This window comes from Bacillus rossius, chromosome 2, assembly GCF_032445375.1.
Source record: "Bacillus rossius redtenbacheri isolate Brsri chromosome 2, Brsri_v3, whole genome shotgun sequence".
NCBI classification, from domain to species: domain Eukaryota; kingdom Metazoa; phylum Arthropoda; class Insecta; order Phasmatodea; family Bacillidae; genus Bacillus; species Bacillus rossius.
Window position 1 is genome coordinate 73,614,638 of NC_086331.1, and position 17,906 is coordinate 73,632,543.

General features: G+C 36.8%; 1 protein-coding gene across 1 annotated transcript in view; it reads left to right on the forward strand.

Moving 5' to 3' along the window:
• The window catches only part of LOC134529374 (fibulin-1-like), a 539,830-nt gene that overhangs the window by 124,494 nt on the left and 397,430 nt on the right, over nucleotides 1–17,906 (forward strand). The window contains exon 5 of the mRNA XM_063363371.1: nucleotides 12,004–12,151. Within this exon, the coding sequence (XP_063219441.1) occupies nucleotides 12,004–12,151 (148 nt within the window). The remainder of the gene's footprint in view (nucleotides 1–12,003; nucleotides 12,152–17,906) is intronic.

Genomic DNA, 17,906 nt, shown 5'->3' on the forward strand with positions numbered 1-17,906 from the left:
AGAAATGAATATCCCATGAATGGAACCAAACACATTTAAAAATTATCATGACAATTTGGAGGAACATTGGGCGAAGGCTGCGCAAGCTGAAATGAAAACAGCTGTGAAGGAAGAAATTGAAGAGGCCAAGAAACGTGATCACATAGAACATGATGACATTCCATTACTCACAGTTGTAGCTGTTGCTGCCGGGGGAAGAGATCTTACAGAAACAACTATAGTTCACTTTTTGGTGTAGTAAGTACCAAATCTGTACGATTTTATTTCTTTATATTTGTGTGTGTGTATATATATACACACATATATATCTTATATATATAAAATTCTCGTGTCACAGTGTTAGTTACAATACTCCTCCGAAACGGCTTAACCGATTTTTATCAAATTTTGTATGCATATTCAGTAGGTCTGAGAATCGGCTATTATCTATTTTTCATACCCCTAAGTGATAAGGGTTGTCAAACCCTAACATTTTTTTAAATTTTTTGGACAATTTTTTAATTTTAATTTTTTTATAATGTGCCATTAAAAATACATACAACCATAATTTTTCACCCTTCTATCACCTACCACTAATTTTTAATAGAATTTTATATTTTTCAACCCCGGTCGATAGCTGATCAATTAACACTTGTTCAACCTTCCCCGCCAGGAGTCTACCCGTGTCACTTCTCACCCCGTAAACAGCACGGAGTAGGGATGAGACCGAAGCCGGTCTCCTGTTTCTCTCACACAATAATCCTTCTCTCACTCCCTCAACAATTTTCGGCCATTATTAATGTTTATGCATCAAGCGTAGTAGTAACGTTTACAATTATAATTTTACTATCTCAGTGTAACTCTCATATTAACTATATTCTCAAGTAAATTTATTATTAATTTGATTGATTATAATTATTTATTCCTATTTTATTAATAATTAATAAAATTATTAATTTTGAGTGTAGTTCGCACCATTAGTTAATTAAGTGATTTACATAACCTCAAAAGTACTGAACACGCGTCACGAGCTCCCGCCAACAACGGCTTTTGTGTTGTAAGTATAAATTATTCTTATACATTTATTATAAAATAAATATTTTTTTATATCGAAAATATATTGTTGGAAACATAGGCGTGCCTACAGGGGGGGGCCAGGTGGGCCATGCCCCCCCCCCCCCTAATGTAATCACTCAGATCGGCATTTTCTCTAATGCGTTCATTAAATTTCGTATATTCCTGGCACTGTGACACTCAACTGTTTTTCAGTGTTGCAGCGTGCTAATTAACAATATTTTTAAACATTTTATCGTTCTGGAAATACAGCCGCCTTAGTTTATTTAAAACACGAGGTCCCTTAAACGGCCAAGCAAAAAAAAATTTTAAGAGGTTTGTTAAAGTTCTGTTGTCTGAATTGCTGTGTTTGCATTCACTAAAAAGAAGTTAATTTCAAGGTAGATCTGGACCAAGCTATTGGAAAATTCGAGGGGGGAAAATGTGTAAGTACCCTTTAAACATTGTCTATGAAAAGAAAAACATATTTTCAAGAATTTTAAAATCATACGGATATAAATATTAACTAGTAAACATATCTCGTTGATACTGCACAAAAATGTAAACACGGCAATGAGTGAATGTATTCATTCTAAATTCAGCTTCTGATTTAAAAATTTAGCAGGGCCCCCCCTAATGGAAATGTCTAAGCACGCCTATGGTTGGAAATGGTCAAAAAAAATTAGGTGAAAGTTAGATTTTAATTATAATTGGGTAAATTTTTTTATTCATTTATAAGAGTTGTAATTTCCACATATTTTCTTTTTCACCATTTCTAACAATATATTTTCGATATAATTAAGAAAAGTTACATTTTTCCCTTTCGTAAAACAGTCTAATATTTACATGTATATGTATATCTATGTGTGTACAATGAAAGATTAAATACATTATTACTATAATGTTTTTCTTCATTAAGTAATTCAATTAGTTTTATTTATGTGTGTTTTGTACAGTGAACAATGACAACAAACAACGCAAATGGGCTAATTTGAGCCGTGATAGAAGTAGATCTAGAAACATGCGAAATAGAAGAGATCAAAGAATCCGAAGAAGAAATCCAGCAACAAAATACTGATGCGCGTGTGAGCATGGCGCAATTGCGTCAAGAACTATCAGAAGATACTCGAGCTGAACGCAATGAATAAAGAAGATTAGAACAACGACAATCACGCCGTTTCACAGTCAATAGACGCAGAACAAATGACCAACAACGCCAACAGGTACATCGAGCATTTACATGTGATTCATTCCTGCGTCCAGCATTCCAGTATGAGCCCGATATTGATTATTATGCTCATTAAAAAGCGGTAATTGGTGCTATGGATAAGTAATGCCCGCATTTTCATGCTCTGAAATTCAAAAATGAGCCAGCCGGGATGTGTTGCGCGTCAGGAAAGGTGCAACTACCTGAAATTGAAACACCACCATTGAAGGGTTTACTTATCGGCACGGATACAGATTCTAACGTGTACCTGAAGTCAATTCGAACATTCAGTTCGTGCTTTCAAATGACATCGTTTGGAGCAACAGAAATAGTTCGAAATACTAATGCAAATGGTCAACAATACAATTTTACATTCAAAATCAGAGGCCAATTATCATAAAATGGGCTCATTGCTGCCAATGCCATTGATTGTTATTGTTACTATCGTATTTAATTAATGATATATATAATTTTAAATAATAAATTAAAATAAATTATAAGAAATAATTTTTGGTGTTTTTTTATTTTTATATTCCCTCATCGTTCACAGCGCTCCATGCCTCTTTCACCACATCCTCATATACCACATCATTTCACACCTACAATAAGTTAGTTTTTTTCTACACTAGAAATTCTCTAGAAATAATTTATATGGCAAAACAACGTTTGCCGCGTCAGCTAGTATGTATGTATATATATATATATACATACATACACAAATTCGATACTAATATATATATATATATATATATATATATATATATATATATATATATTAGTATCGAATTTGTACTCCCGCTTTACTCCATGAAATGCAGAACATTTTCATGCTCCCTTCTTTACAGCATGACATTTAAGCGGATGAGTTTAGAATATGGTTCTTTGACATTTTACACATAATCGGACAACTTTTTTCATTTGGAGACTAACTTTCGTTGATGTTTACATTCTTTTATTGTAAATTACTGTCTTAAAACTGATTATACAGAAAACTGCCAACGTTCCCATACATCTATTCAAGAGGACTGGGGACGTAGTTTTTTTTTAGTGAGACTCAGCTTGTATGCGTATGTGCGTATCTCAGGAAGTAAACGGTGTGGGATTATGGTATTTTAAAATAAAATTTAAACATTTATTATCTAAGGATGATCCTTTAGTTTTTATCCTATTTAGTATATGAAAAGAAAACAAAATTGTGAAAATTGTCAAAAGCTCATATTTAAATCTTGCCTGCATAGTTTCCTTCAAGTATTTTTAATGGCCGAATTTGACTTGTTATGAAAATTACATGACAACGGTACAGTGTTTTCAAGAAATGCAGTTTGTTTATGTGTCGATTTGCTGTTTGGCATTGGTAAAAGTAAACCTCGCACTTACAGATTGTAATGTCTGGAGTAGGAATGCAGCGCAAGGCTAGCCAAACAAGATCTTATAAACACCATAATTACTGAAAATAAGATAAATTTTTATCTTTTTTAATTTTTTATTATTATTTCCCAATTTGTTATTGGAAAACTATTTATACTGATACGCTTATCCATAGCGCTGAGATATAAAAACAAACCAGCTATAAAACCAGGGCAAAATCCTGTGTTACTAGGTCTATACAAACTAATATCAAAGCAGATGACACGCAGACGACACCTTCTGACTGGCGCGGTGTGTTACCGATAGTGGCCGTGACAAATTACATGTCTGAAATGCGAGGCTACTGAGCCTAGGCCAGACGGAAGGATTTTCCCTCCCGGTCGCCTGTGAGATAACAACTTACTGGAAGGACGTGGGGGAGGGGTGCAGTCCGTAAATACCGGTTCCATGCGTAGGAGGGGTGAAGGGTGACCAAGGGGCGAAGGAAAACCTACCTCTCTCGCTGATCTAGAGAGGGGGTAAGGCATTGTGTTGTTAATTCTGCTCATCTTTCCACCCCTCAACGGCCTGAGTGCCGCACGGACAATTTCTCATGACTGAGACCGAGCCTTAAGTACAAAATTGGTGTAGTGGTGTGATATCACACAATGACAAGTGCAACAGAAAAACTTATCGAAGCAGTGAAGGCAAACATTGTGTTATATGATATGTTAGATCCTGAGTACAAGAATATCAGAAGAAAAGATGTGGTTTGGAATGAAATCGGCAAAACGCTAGGAACAGATGGTACGGTTGCTGCTCATCTTCGATTACAGCTGCAAGATGTAATGTTTCCTCTTTTAGGTCCGGCCGGTCCATTTATGCGCAATACAGAGACTCGTGTGCAAATATCGCTACCGCCACCGCTACCGCGCCCGCCACCGCTCCGGTGTGTGAGAACCTTTAGGGTTGTCAGGAGGTACCTGTTTTAGAGCGTGAACATTCACCTATGGTATCTTCAATAAATTATGATGAAAATTTAATAAAAAAATTATTGTCCCAATATGAGTCTGTGACATCATAAGAAAAAAAGAAAAAAAAACGTAGGGCAAGGTTTACTAATTACACACGAAAAAAATAAATAAAAAAGGCACAAAAAAAATATGGACAGACTCTACCTGAATCCCACCGCAAAGCTGTGTCTGAATATAAGGGAAAAAAACCTGATGTACAGAGGCAAGCTGTCGCCACCTACCAGGCTGCACACCCTGAAAAACACAGGCAATCGGTCGCCACCTACCAGGCTGCAAACCCTGAAAAACATAGGCAATCTGCTGCACTATATCAGGCCAGGAATACCGATGTGCATAGAGTGATTCAGTCACGGTATAGAGAAAATACAATTCAGCGTGTATGGAGAAGCAAGTTGCTTTCGTGTTTGGCGTATGACCCAGATATTGCTTATGGAACTGACAGCAGTGTAGTCTTAGGTTCTATGACGTACAAGTGTCAGTGGTGTAACGCCTTGAAGTGGAAAGGTGAGACACCTGGCATGTGTTGTAGCACCGGTAAAGTACAACTTGAGCCGTTTAAACAACTGCCTGAACTACTTTACAGTCTGGTTAATGATATACACCCAAATCATGTACACTTCATGGATAATATCCGAAAATATAATCCCTGTTTTCAAATGACTTCCTTTGGTGGAAAACAAATAAAAGAAGGCGGTTTTCCCCAACTTTTAAAGTTCAAGGACAAGTATATCATTAATTGGAAGTATATTACCGGAACCTGGGCAGGATGCACAGTTTCTGCAAATTTATTTCGTCGGTGAAGATGATAGAGAAGCTAATATTCGATGTTATAAATTTCCTGATTTGAGACCAAGTTTAATCAAACAATTGCAGCTTATGTTACACTAGCTTTTGCCCGCGGCTTCGCTCGCGTTAAGAAGTATTATTATTAATTAGGTATAGTTTTTGCGGCTTTACTTTTGTTTAGGGTGTGTAAAAAATTAGGGCCTACAAAACTTCTTTGTACACAATATTCTCTCAAGTCAATACCCGCAAATTTGCGAGTTTGCCCCTGAGACTTGTTTATTGTCATTGCAAAGCAGACTTTTAGAGGAAACTGTAATCGTTTATATTCGAACGGGATATCATTAGGTATTAATGGGATTCGTGGTATAAATACAGTTTCCACTTTCGCACACCCAGTTAATATAGTGGCTTCCACTATATTGCGATGTAACGCTTTCACTTGCAGTCTCGTACCGTTACAAAGTTTTGGTGGTTTTAAATTTCGAACCAACATAATTGGAACGCCCACACGCAGAATAAGTTTATGATAAGGCAAAAATGGTGGTTTCAATGAAAATAAAAATTCTACAGGGAAATTAGTAGCGTCATCTGTATTAACCACAGTATCAATCGAAGTATAGGCCTTTTCTTCGCCCTCAAACTACATGAGCAGGATATCGTCGATAGCTGCTGCTTGATCGTTCTTTGGAGTAAGTATGGCACGCTCACATAACCATTCAATAGGCTTGTCATGTATATGAATAATGTTTGGATAAACTTTAAACAGCAATTCTTGAACCGTAGTAACAACTGTGCACAATTCTTCCGGGATGGTTATCATTCCATCAAACGATGGAAAATCACCATTACCGATTTTAAGAAGGAGATCTGAAAATCTACCAGCAGACTCATCTCCGCCGAAATGTGCTCTCATATTTTTAGAGAGCTTAAGAATATTAACCTGGGGCCACAAATTAGATTTCTTAATGCACGACTTTACTTCGTCAGCTCTGGTTCCTTTTGGCACCACTGGTAGAGTCTGCTGAAAGTCTCAGGCCAGCAAAACTGTTATGCCACCCATTAATCTTGTATTACCCCTTATATTCCTTAGTGATCTGTTTAAGGCTTCAATACCACCTTTATGAGCCATCGTTATTTCGTCCCACACAATTATTTTTGTACTCTTTAAAACTTCAGCAAAATTACTTTGTTTGGAAATGTTGCAAATGGGATTCTCGGCAGTGATTAAATTGAGTGGTAACTTAAAAGTAGCATGAGCAGTTCGACCATCTTCGAGTAATGTAGCAGCTATGCCGGACGACGCCACAGCCAGGGCAATGCCGTGAGTACTTCTTACTTTCGCCAAAAGTAAATTAATAAGGAAGGTTTTACCAGTTACACCTGGAGCGTCTAAGAAGAATATTCGACCGTCATTTGCATCTACACTTGTGATAATTTTATTGTATACTTCCTGTTGCTCGTCATTCAAGGATGCTTCATTTTTTCTAACTGCGTCTTCTAAGGCCACTGTATCGTAACTGGTCTCCTTCACGTACTCTCTATTTTCAAAATGTATTGATGTTATTGGCTGAGGTAATCCATACTCTTTAAGAGGACGGCCGCCTAATGATAATACGGCATCCTCTAATATCGACAGGCATTTGTTAAATATCAGGTCCGATGAGTGCTCTACATCCACGTCACCTTGCCTTTCCAGTTGTTTTTTAAAGTCTTCAGAAAGGTATTCTTTGTATTTTTCCCAAAGACATAAGGGGTCGGAAACCTGGCAGAACAATAAAATGATAGCAAAAAGCTCTCGAATCATATGCGGTGTTTGACAAAGTGCTGCCTCTTCAAGAGCTGAATCCAAATGCCGATCATCTTCGAGTAGACCTAGAGCCTTACACGCGGATTGGAAAGTGGGATGTAAGTGACCATCTACAGTTTTCAACGCTTCAAATGAAATTGGGCCTCTGATCTCATGTAGAAGCATTCGAAGGTGGTAGCATTCTGTATTGTTTGGATGAACAGTATAAACCCTACCTAGAACGTGTTATTTTTTGACCCCTGACCATCCTTCAACATTCACTCCTCTCTTCCTTCTCTGAAACGATCGCTTGTTCCAAACGTAATACGCAGGGACTTCCGAGTATCGCAATGTTTTTGCAAAGTCATCCACGTTACACAGATAGAAAAAGGAGAGGAGTGTAGTTGTAGGAGGACTACTCAATTTGTCGTACAAGTTCTGCTCATTAAAATAAATTCTCTGTCCATTTTCTAAATGGACAGCAAGGTGCACTACAGGAGGAAAACGCTCATGTATTGGGAATTCAAGGATTCGCCAAACTGCTTCAGCTGAATTTATATATCGACCACTTGCGTAGGTTGTACCTTCATCCTTCCCATCCTTCCCATTCTCTAAAGTAATCGTAGCCTGATCTGACCCTTTATTAACATATTTGCAAACGTATTTGATTGACTTCACTGAATGGCAATACTCTACGTTCACGTGAGCGTTACATGTTCTTAATAGCACTGGATTATAAGGAACCACCCAACGATTATCTATTGTAACACCCTTGATATTGACAGATAATCCACCATTATCCAGAGAACGTCTCCTGTACTGCGGATAACCATCATCACCAGTTTGAGTTTCCTTAATAAGAGCCTTAGGATAACGTTTGCTGCACGAATTATCTTTCATGCATGGATAATTTCGGTTTAAACTTCCACAGGGGCCATGTATCATATTACTTTTAACAATTTCGTAAAGCTCAGGATCACGATCGGGGTTAGGTATTTCAGGACAAATAATATTGTCAATTTGATCCGGAGTGATGCGATGTTGAAGCCATAAAAGTATATGAATATGCGGAAGACCTCGTTTTTGTTATTCCGTCGAATACATATAGCATATCACTTCACCGAATATTTTCCCTTTTATCAACAAATCCATGACCTTTTTTACCTTTAATCGAAAGACACGCGAAATAATATCGTATCGATCATGAGATTTGTGTCCTGAAAGTAAGTGCTCATTTATGTCACTCCAGCGTGGGTTACATGTAAAAGTAATAAAAAGGTCGGGACGACCGTAATGTCTAACATCTTGCGTTTTTTCATGCATGTATCTTGGTCCACCAGTAAAAGATGATGAAAGTACTACCATTTGTCCCAGCTGATTTGCTTCAGTATCTTGCCGTCCAATTGCATCTTTTAAATGAATATAATTATCTACGCGCAATTTGGCTTGATTGTTTTTTATGTAGTTTAGTCTTTCAGTTTCTATTTTTGTGTATACATCTGCCAAATATTGCCTAAAAAGGACGCGATATTTAACCAAAAAGTTATCTTCTCTGATCATTATTCTGTATGAATAAAAACTTACAGCAGAGACTGTTTTTTTCAAGGGCAACTTATTGTGGGAACGCATTGTGGTATGTTGATTGAATAGCCATCATCCCCCCAGCAAAACATCAACGGGTACTGATGCGCGTCATAAGCTCGATGTATCTCACTGATACGCTGAAGCGAGTTACTTCGGCTTTTGAGGATAATGTCTCTTCGGTCAAAATGCTGATCTACCAATACAACAGCCACTTCATTTGCCGTTCGTTCATTAAAACTGTCTCTGTGTTCTCTTTGTGGTTTTTTATCTGCATGTATTACGACCTTGAATGACTCTGAAGGCGATATTTTATCAATGGCTGTTTTTAGATCTTTTATGTATGGGTTCACCTCATGTAACATAAGCTGCATTTGTTTGATTAAATTTGGTCTCAAATCAGGAAATTTAGAACATCGAATATTAGCTTCTCTATCATCTTCACCGACGAACTAAATTTGCAGAAACTGTGCATCCTGCCCAGGTTCCAGTAATATACTTCCAATTAATGATATACTTGTCCTTGAACTTTAAAAGTTGGTGAAAAACTGCCTTCTTTTATTTGTTTTCCACCAAAGGAAGTCATTTTAAAACAGGCATTATATTTTCGGATATTATCCATGAAGTGTACATGATTTGGGTGTATATCATTAACCAGACTGTAAATTGGTTCAGGCAGTTGTTTAAACGGCTCAAGTTGTACTTTACCGGCGCTACAACACATGCCAGGTGTCTCACCTTTCCACTTCAAGGCGTTACACCACTGACACTTGTACGTCATAGAACCTAAGACTACACTGCTGTCAGTTCCATAAGCAATATCTGGGTCATACGCCAAACACGAAAGCAACTTGCTTCTCCATACACGCTGAATTGTATTTTCTCTATACCGTGACTGAATCACTCTATGCACATCGGTATTCCTGGCCTGATATAGTGCAGCAGATTGCCTATGTTTTTCAGGGTTTGCAGCCTGGTAGGTGGCGACCGATTGCCTGTGTTTTTCAGGGTGTGCAGCCTGGTAGGTGGCGACAGCTTGCCTCTGTACATCAGGTTTTTTTTCGTATATTCAGACACAGCTTTACGGTGGGATTCAGGTAGAGTCTGTCTGTCCATATTTTTTTTGTGCCTTTTTTATTTGATTTTGTCGTGTGTAATTAGTAAACCTTGCCCTACGTTTGTTTTTTTTTTTCTATTAATGTCACAGACTCATATTGGGACAATAATTTTTTTTTAAAATTTTCATCATAATTTATTGAAGATACCATAGGTGAATGTTCACGCTCTAAAACAGGTACCTCCTGACAACCCTTATCAACTTTAAGTTGCGAAGGTGTATCAATTCCAAAATCATGTTCTTCTACAGCTACCTTCATACGACGCCGAGTATTTTTCTGTGCTGCTATGGGAAGATAGGCATCAAAATGCCCACTGGACAAATCTTGGCTGAATCGTAATCACCTTACCGGATAGTCGTTAGATCCAGATTCTGTATATATGAGACCGTTTCTATAAACTTCAAATTTAAATGGGAATATTAATCCTGCTGCTATTAACTCACAAAATCCGCCATAAGTAGCATTTTTCATTATATCAGCAAAATATTCGTCAGATGTTAACATTTTGTGTATAAAAAAATAGGGAGGCGGCCCGACAAAACTATTTGTCCCCGAGTCCTTTATTTATTTCGACGGCCCTGCATAGTGGTCAATTTACACAAGGAATGTGTAATACAGCACAAAATACATGTGTTTTTTCCTAATTACACATCGAAAAATGAAAATATTCACTAACACTGAATGTGTAAATTTACCCTTTTTTTACCGGGTATGTATACTCTAACCATATATGTTTTCCTATTGGCTGATTCTTATTTTATAACCTCCTCTTACATATTTGGAGTGGGTCGACGTTTTCGGTAACTCTACTGCTAGCTGGTAGTTTACTGGTCCACATTCATTCAGGGGAGTGTCCAAACCATTGTGTTCCAATTATCAAATTAATATAAATATAAACATGTTTGCAGTTTACCTTGCAACTAAACGAATCCGGAAATTGCCGAGTCTACGCATATAACAATGATTCTTTGAGCACATGTTTAGGATGAGGAGCGAGGAGGAGAAGGATTGGGTGTATGACTGGCCGCCATCTTAAATTCGGTGACCATATAACTACAAACTTTCTTAAGGTACCGAAAAACCACTCAAATTTCTCAAAATGACACAAAATTTTCCTTTTCCGAAGTAAATTTCCCGTTTTTAAGAATCTTGAAATCGTTTCAAAAAATATTCAGGGGCAGTATTTTTTTTAGAGGATGCCTGTTTCCTTTAAAAAATGTCCCATATAATGCATGGTCTTGATGACACCGTCCGCTTTTTTATATTTAAAAACCAAATTGGATAAAAACTATTTAAAAATAGCATTTCCATAACTTAATTCAGAGTAATTGTTCTGGTACGGCGAGTGAAGAAAAATTTTAAAAGGAAATATTCATAAATATAAATATATTCGATGAATTATTTGATAATAAAATTAATTTTAAAGAACACTTAGCACTGATTTTCAAATTCCTTTGTACATTTTCCGGTAGAGGCACTTATGCAATTTTTAATAGAGAAACGTTTCTCCTCTTAACATCCACCAGCAGTCTGTTTTTTCTACCTCTGCCTACAAGGCAAATATTTCCCCCAATATGTAACATCAAGGCACCAAAGTTATATTCCATGATAGTCTAAAAGAAATAGACTTTAGTATGATTTTTTAAAGTTTTAATATGTAACAATACTTATAAATCACTTAAAGTTAACTTCAAATAAATATAAATTCTTAGCATGGATCAGTGATTAGATTTGACTGTGTTATCAGTACCTGTCACGTAATATCAGCCACAGTGGTTCAATGTTAAGCGAGATTGGCTTCTAGCTTTGAGGTCATAGGTTAATTTTCTAGATCGAGCAAAAGGGTTTTAATAAGAAGTATTTTTAAAAGCCGTCATCCACCAGGCTGATTGGCTTAAAGTTGGAACATTAGCCTACTGTCATTATTTAAAAATATCGCTGGATTACAGTCAACATATATGTGCTGAGTATTTATTTTCAATGCACGCCATTGTTTCGCTTGTGATTGGTAGTTTTTTTTTTAGTTTATTATAAATACGATGCTATAATCCACTGAATGAAACAGTTTAGCTTCAATATTTCACCATTCCTTTCTATTTGCATTTCTTGCAGATTTTGACAACCTGTGCGACATGCTGCAAGGCGAGCTGTGCGCACACATTTGCGTGTCCATCCCCAGGTCCTACAAGTGCGAGTGCCACGAAGGCTTCACGCTCATGTCGGATGGCAAGACGTGCCAGCAGAAAGATCTGCCTGACAGGTGAAGAGCTTGTTACAAGTACTTTTTTATTTCTCTTTCAAGCAGTTTTCCATATCGTGGGCTTAGTGGAAAAAGTTGGTAAGTCCACTTTTTTGTGAAAATGAGTTAACTTCACAGGTGAAGTTGTAAGGGCAATATCTTCGCCAAGAAAACGTTTGGAAGTCCAAATAATGAATGATTGTGGACGTTTTCTTCTAGCTTTATTTCGTCAAGTCCATTATAACGCTATTCTAGGCAAGCAAAACTTGGTAAGTGAACTAACAGTATTTTTCCAGAAATTGGACTTACCGACTTTTTCCACTAAGCCCACGATATGTGAAATATTTTATATTGTTGTTTAGTTATTTTAAGAGAATAAAATTCCTAGGGTGTATATAAATGATTATCGAGCCTACTGTGTTTCTTATAGGACTGCGATTTTGATGGCTTGTCCAGTTGTGGCTTGCCAGTCATAAGGATTCGGCTATGTTCGGGCGTGTCCGTCACTCGATGCCTATGATTAGAAACTTGACTTCGGCCTCGGCCACTTTCGTCTTCTTCATCCGCAATCCTGCCCGCTGGTTCGCTAGTTGTGCTAGTAGAATCGCCTGTGAGGCGTCACCGTACGCCATATCTGTTACCTTCTATTACTATTATAAAACTAAATTTGTCTGTTTGTCGGTTTGTCTGTTTGTTTGTTTGTTCGAGCCTCACGCAAAAACTTCTGGACCTATTTTGATGAAAAGTTTTGTTTTTTAAAGCTTACAATTAGACTTAAAAATTAATTTATATTTTATTTCCCTACGATGAGGGGAGCCGGAGATATAACCACAAGATCATAAATTTTTTTTACACTTCTTTGCGAGACCCGTCCGGTTAGTGAATCTAGCGGCAGCTAGCACACTAACTGAACTAATAAGAGTTTAGTTAAGAATTTTCTCTATCGATGGCGTTGCCGTGAATTTGAAACGCGCTATCAGTTGTTACGTCCGTCACGTCTTTGTTTGTTCGAGCATCGCGCAAAAACTACTAGACATTTTTTTTATGTTTAAAAGCGTAAGATTATACTTTAAAAACTGTAAATATTTCATCTCGCCAGAACACTAAAGCCGCTTAAAAGAAATGAAAAATAAGGAGGAAAATTGTGTTGAAACAATCATGGCGTCAATGATACATATATTTTGTTGGTTGTCTAAAGAATTACGAACGAGGCGATCTCTTTAAATATTTTTTCAAGCTAACAGATGCACTTCATTAGATAGGAGGTGTTTATTTTTTCACCAAGTTATAAAAGTAGCAGTGTTTTTACGGCACATATCACCTAGAACTGAAAACAGTGAAAAATTGGCAAAAATAACTAGAGAATACGATATTCTTGAATGTTGACCATTGACCCTCTACTGTTTTAATTTTGTGTGGTTATAATTGGATAATGGCTTATGTTGTAGGTTAAGATAAGGGTTTAAAATACTGTAAATTATTAAAAAAAATTAAATTTTTGAGCAAGTCTTTCAGTACTTACCAGTGATAATTACCAGTATCAAGGGAATTTAGGTGTTCTTATGTTGCAAATACGTTGGTTTAATAATATGAATATAATTTCCCAAGCAAATCAAGCAGGAGGTAGTAAACAAAGGGCGAATAATGTAGAATTGAAAAAGAATAACCTTCAAGAGATGGTAAAAATTTAGTCAACTTTGTTTTATAATAAAATCTAATCAAGTGGGAGGGTGAATATATTTATGGGAAATTTTATATATTAGAACTAAGCATACCCATTAATATATTAACAAGTACGATAAGAGTAGTGTAGAAAAGAGGCTCAGAGGTCTGTCTTCTGGCTGAGTATTAATGATTGCTTACATTGCTTCTTCGAGCAGAGATTCTCGTGAGGTGTCGGTTTTTGCCATCTTAGGTCGCGACGTCACGGCGGTTATCTTGAATGAACTTGATCTTGACCTAGACCTGTGGCCTTGACATTTGACCTTGACCTTTGAAATTGACCTTCAACTTTGACCTTGATCTTGCACTTTGACCTAGACCTTTACCGTTGACCTTGAAATTGACCTTGACCTTGGATCTGCCATCTTTGAAAATTTAGCACCCTCTCACCAATGCTACACTTTTCATAATGATTGTCATATTTAATTCTTACATTGCCGTAAATTTGTTTTCGTCTGCTGGAGGCCGCCATCTTGGATGACGACACGTCCGCCATCTTTATTTTTTCTGTTCCGTTGGAGACTGCCATCTAGGATAGCGACATCTTTGTTTCTTCTGTTTGTTTCTAGAGAGCGCCAGCTTCGCTCTGTCCCATCACATAAGGTCGATGTTCCATTACCTACCAGAGCTGTTATGGTCCTTATAGACAAATCAAATTAATTTTTTTATGCAAAATACATTGGAAGCTCTGTGATTCGAACCGTAGTAGCTCTGACCTCTAGGTTGCAAAAGATACGCATTTAACCGTACGGCCATTGAGACATTTACCAGACTGAGAATTAAATAAGGTATATACATAGTAACACGCATATTCGGACTTGTAATTTTTTTAATTGGAAGGAAAAATAGCACCATCATTCCAAGGAAAGAGCCACTACCTTGTACTTAGTACTTACTACCAGGAGTGCTAGTTAACACACGTCGCCTGCTAGAGGACGATACCGCCATCTTGTTTTCAATAGCTACTAGTAGCGCTAGTGTCATGTAGTACACATGCCATCTGCCAGAGTGTGTTGCCGCCATATTAGTTTAATTCTTAGCCAATAGAGTGCAGTATTATTTATTAACAGATAGTCATCTCTCACGATATCCGCCATCTTGTCAATTGGGCGTCATCTTGGAAATTCGTAAAAATTTAGCTAGGAATTCGGGAAAAAATCCAAGATTCATCAAAAAAAATTTAAAATAATATACTGATTGATTCAATTAGTTCCTGTTTTTGGTTCAATCCCTAGGCAATACAAATATTTTGGTTTTATGTAAAAAAATACTCTTTTTCAATAAAATATGTTGAAAAATCTTAAAAAAGGAGTTTATGTTCCTCTTCTACCAGCCACCTACAAGCCGTTGTGACCACCATCTTGTACATTTGTATTTATTTATGTAGGAATTCGGAAAAAATTCCAAAAATCATCAAAACATCATTTATTAAAATAATGATTAGCGCGATAGATTTATTTCTTTGGTTTGATTCTCGGCCAATAATAAGGATAACTAAAGTTTAAAATAAATTTTATATTCTGTTTCCTGTGGAGTTTATTAATCATTCACTCTAAGAAAATCAACACTAGACAATTCACATGTCCGACGAAATAAATTCATGTTCACGATGCCTAAGATAGATGTCTATTTTTTTCAATGAATGAAATACATACGAACCAGTTCTTGTACAATGCTATACGTATAGACCAAGTGTCTTCGGACCACGAAACCAGGTCATGAGCAATATCAGACGTATAGACTACACATTTCCGAACCACAAGACATTCTTCGTCGATAACTAATATTGCATATATTTTAAGCAGTCAAGAGAAAGTCTTTGAACTTTCAGAAATAAAATATCGATAAAATAAATTACAAGCATCTAACCAACGGAATATGTTTTACGTTTACTAAAGGACCAAGAATCCCTGAAAAAAGTTTAATCAAGACCAAGAGGTTTTGAACTAGTAAATATTCAAAGCTACTACACGCAGGACACGCAATGAACACACAGTAAAAACACGAAATGGACCCACAGTACACACAGAGCACACAATGAACACACAGTACACTCACTTGACACACAGTACACACACTGAACACAAAGTACATACAACGGACACACAGTACACGCAATGAACACACAGTACCCGAATTACAATCACACTAGACACATTGTTCACACAGTACACACACTGAACACACAGTACATACAATGGACACACAGTACACACACTGGACACACAATACACACACGCAATGGACCCACAGTACACACAGGAAACGCCATGAAGATTCAGTACACACAAAATAGACCCACGGTACACACACTGGAGACACAATAAATACACAGGAACACACATTTAACGAAAATGACGCACATTTGTAAGCTTAATTAATGAAAAGGAAGCACAATCAAAGAAAAAGGAATCACAATCAACGGAAAGGAAGAACAATCAAATAAAAGGAAGCACAATCATCAAAAAGGAAACACAATCGGAAGCACATTCGATCAATATGTAAAGTGCAGCTTTGGTGAGCGATGCAGTCGATTTAAATATGGCGGATCCAAGGTCAAGGGGTAGGGTCTAAGGTCTAGGTCAAAGTCAAAAGTCAAGGTCAAGGTCAAAGATGGCTGCGTGTTCATTCCGTTTCCTGTGTGTACTGTGTGATAATTCCGTTTCCTGTATGTACTGTGTGTACTGTATGTTTTTTTTCTTTTATTGAATATGTGACGTTTTGTTAAATGTGCATAATCAATTCTGTAGCTGTGTAGCATCTCTGAATATTTACTAGTTCAAAACCACTTTGTCTTGATAAAACAATTTTTCCGGGTTTCTTGGACCTTTAGTATGCGTAAAACATGTAACGTTGGTCTAAATGTTTGTAAATGATTTTATCAATACGTTAGGTCCTACAGTTCAAAGAATTTGTTTTTACTGATTGAAATATGTTATATTAGCTAACAGCGAAGAAAGTAATGTGGTTCGGAGACGTTTGGTCTATACGTCTGACATTGTACATGACCTGGTCTCGTGGTCCGAAGACGCTTGGTCTATATGTATGGTTTTGTACATGAATGGTTTAGAAGTTATTCTAAGTATTTAAAAATTAGACTTACATGTTAGGTTTGTCGACAACGTATTTAATTCGTGGGGTAGGTATTTTGCCTTGAGTTGTTTTACTTAAAGTGAATGATTAATCAATTCTGTCAAAGGTAATGGAAAACAGAATATATACATTATTTATAATTTACTAACACTTGTAACTGGTCGAGAATAAAACCGATGGCAGGAATCCATCGATTCAATCAGTATATTAATTACATATTTTTAAATGAATTTTTAAGTTTTTCCCGAATTTCTAGCTAAATAAATACACAATTTCAAGTTGGTGTCCAAATGTCATTATGGCGGGTAAAACTTAAAATAACATGATGGTAATGTACTCTAACAGTTAGTAAGTTTACTACGTGACACTAGTGCTCCCTCCTTGTATCGATTACTGAAAACAAGATGGTAGCAATGTCCTCTTAGTAGGCGATATATGTTAACTATTGCTCCTGGTAGCGAGTACTGAACACAATATGGAGGATACAAGACGGTCACCATGGACAAGGTTAAAGGTCAAGGTCAAAGTCCAAGCTCATTGTCAAAGTTCAAGGTCAAAGATCAAGTTCAAGGTCAAAGTTTAAGGTAAATGTCAAAGTTCAAGGTTAAGGTCAAAGTTCAATTTCAAGGTCAAAGTTCAATGCCAACTGCCGAGGTCAAAGGTATAGTTAACAAAAAAATTAATCTAAAATTGTGTCAGCGGACTCTATTAGACGTAAACAATATGTTGGCCTCCAGCAGGCGAAAACAAGATGGTGGACGTGACATACTAGCTGATGATATATACCTTGGCATTAGTGGTGGGAGGTTTGTCTGCCGGCGGCTTCTGTGGAGGAAGGATCTGTGGCCATGTTTTTATTTTTGACCTCATCAGGTTCGAACCGAGGACTCCCTGGTGTAAGTGCGTTTTTAAAAATATTTTTATTAATATTTTTATAATTTTTAAAAAATTTAAAAATGTG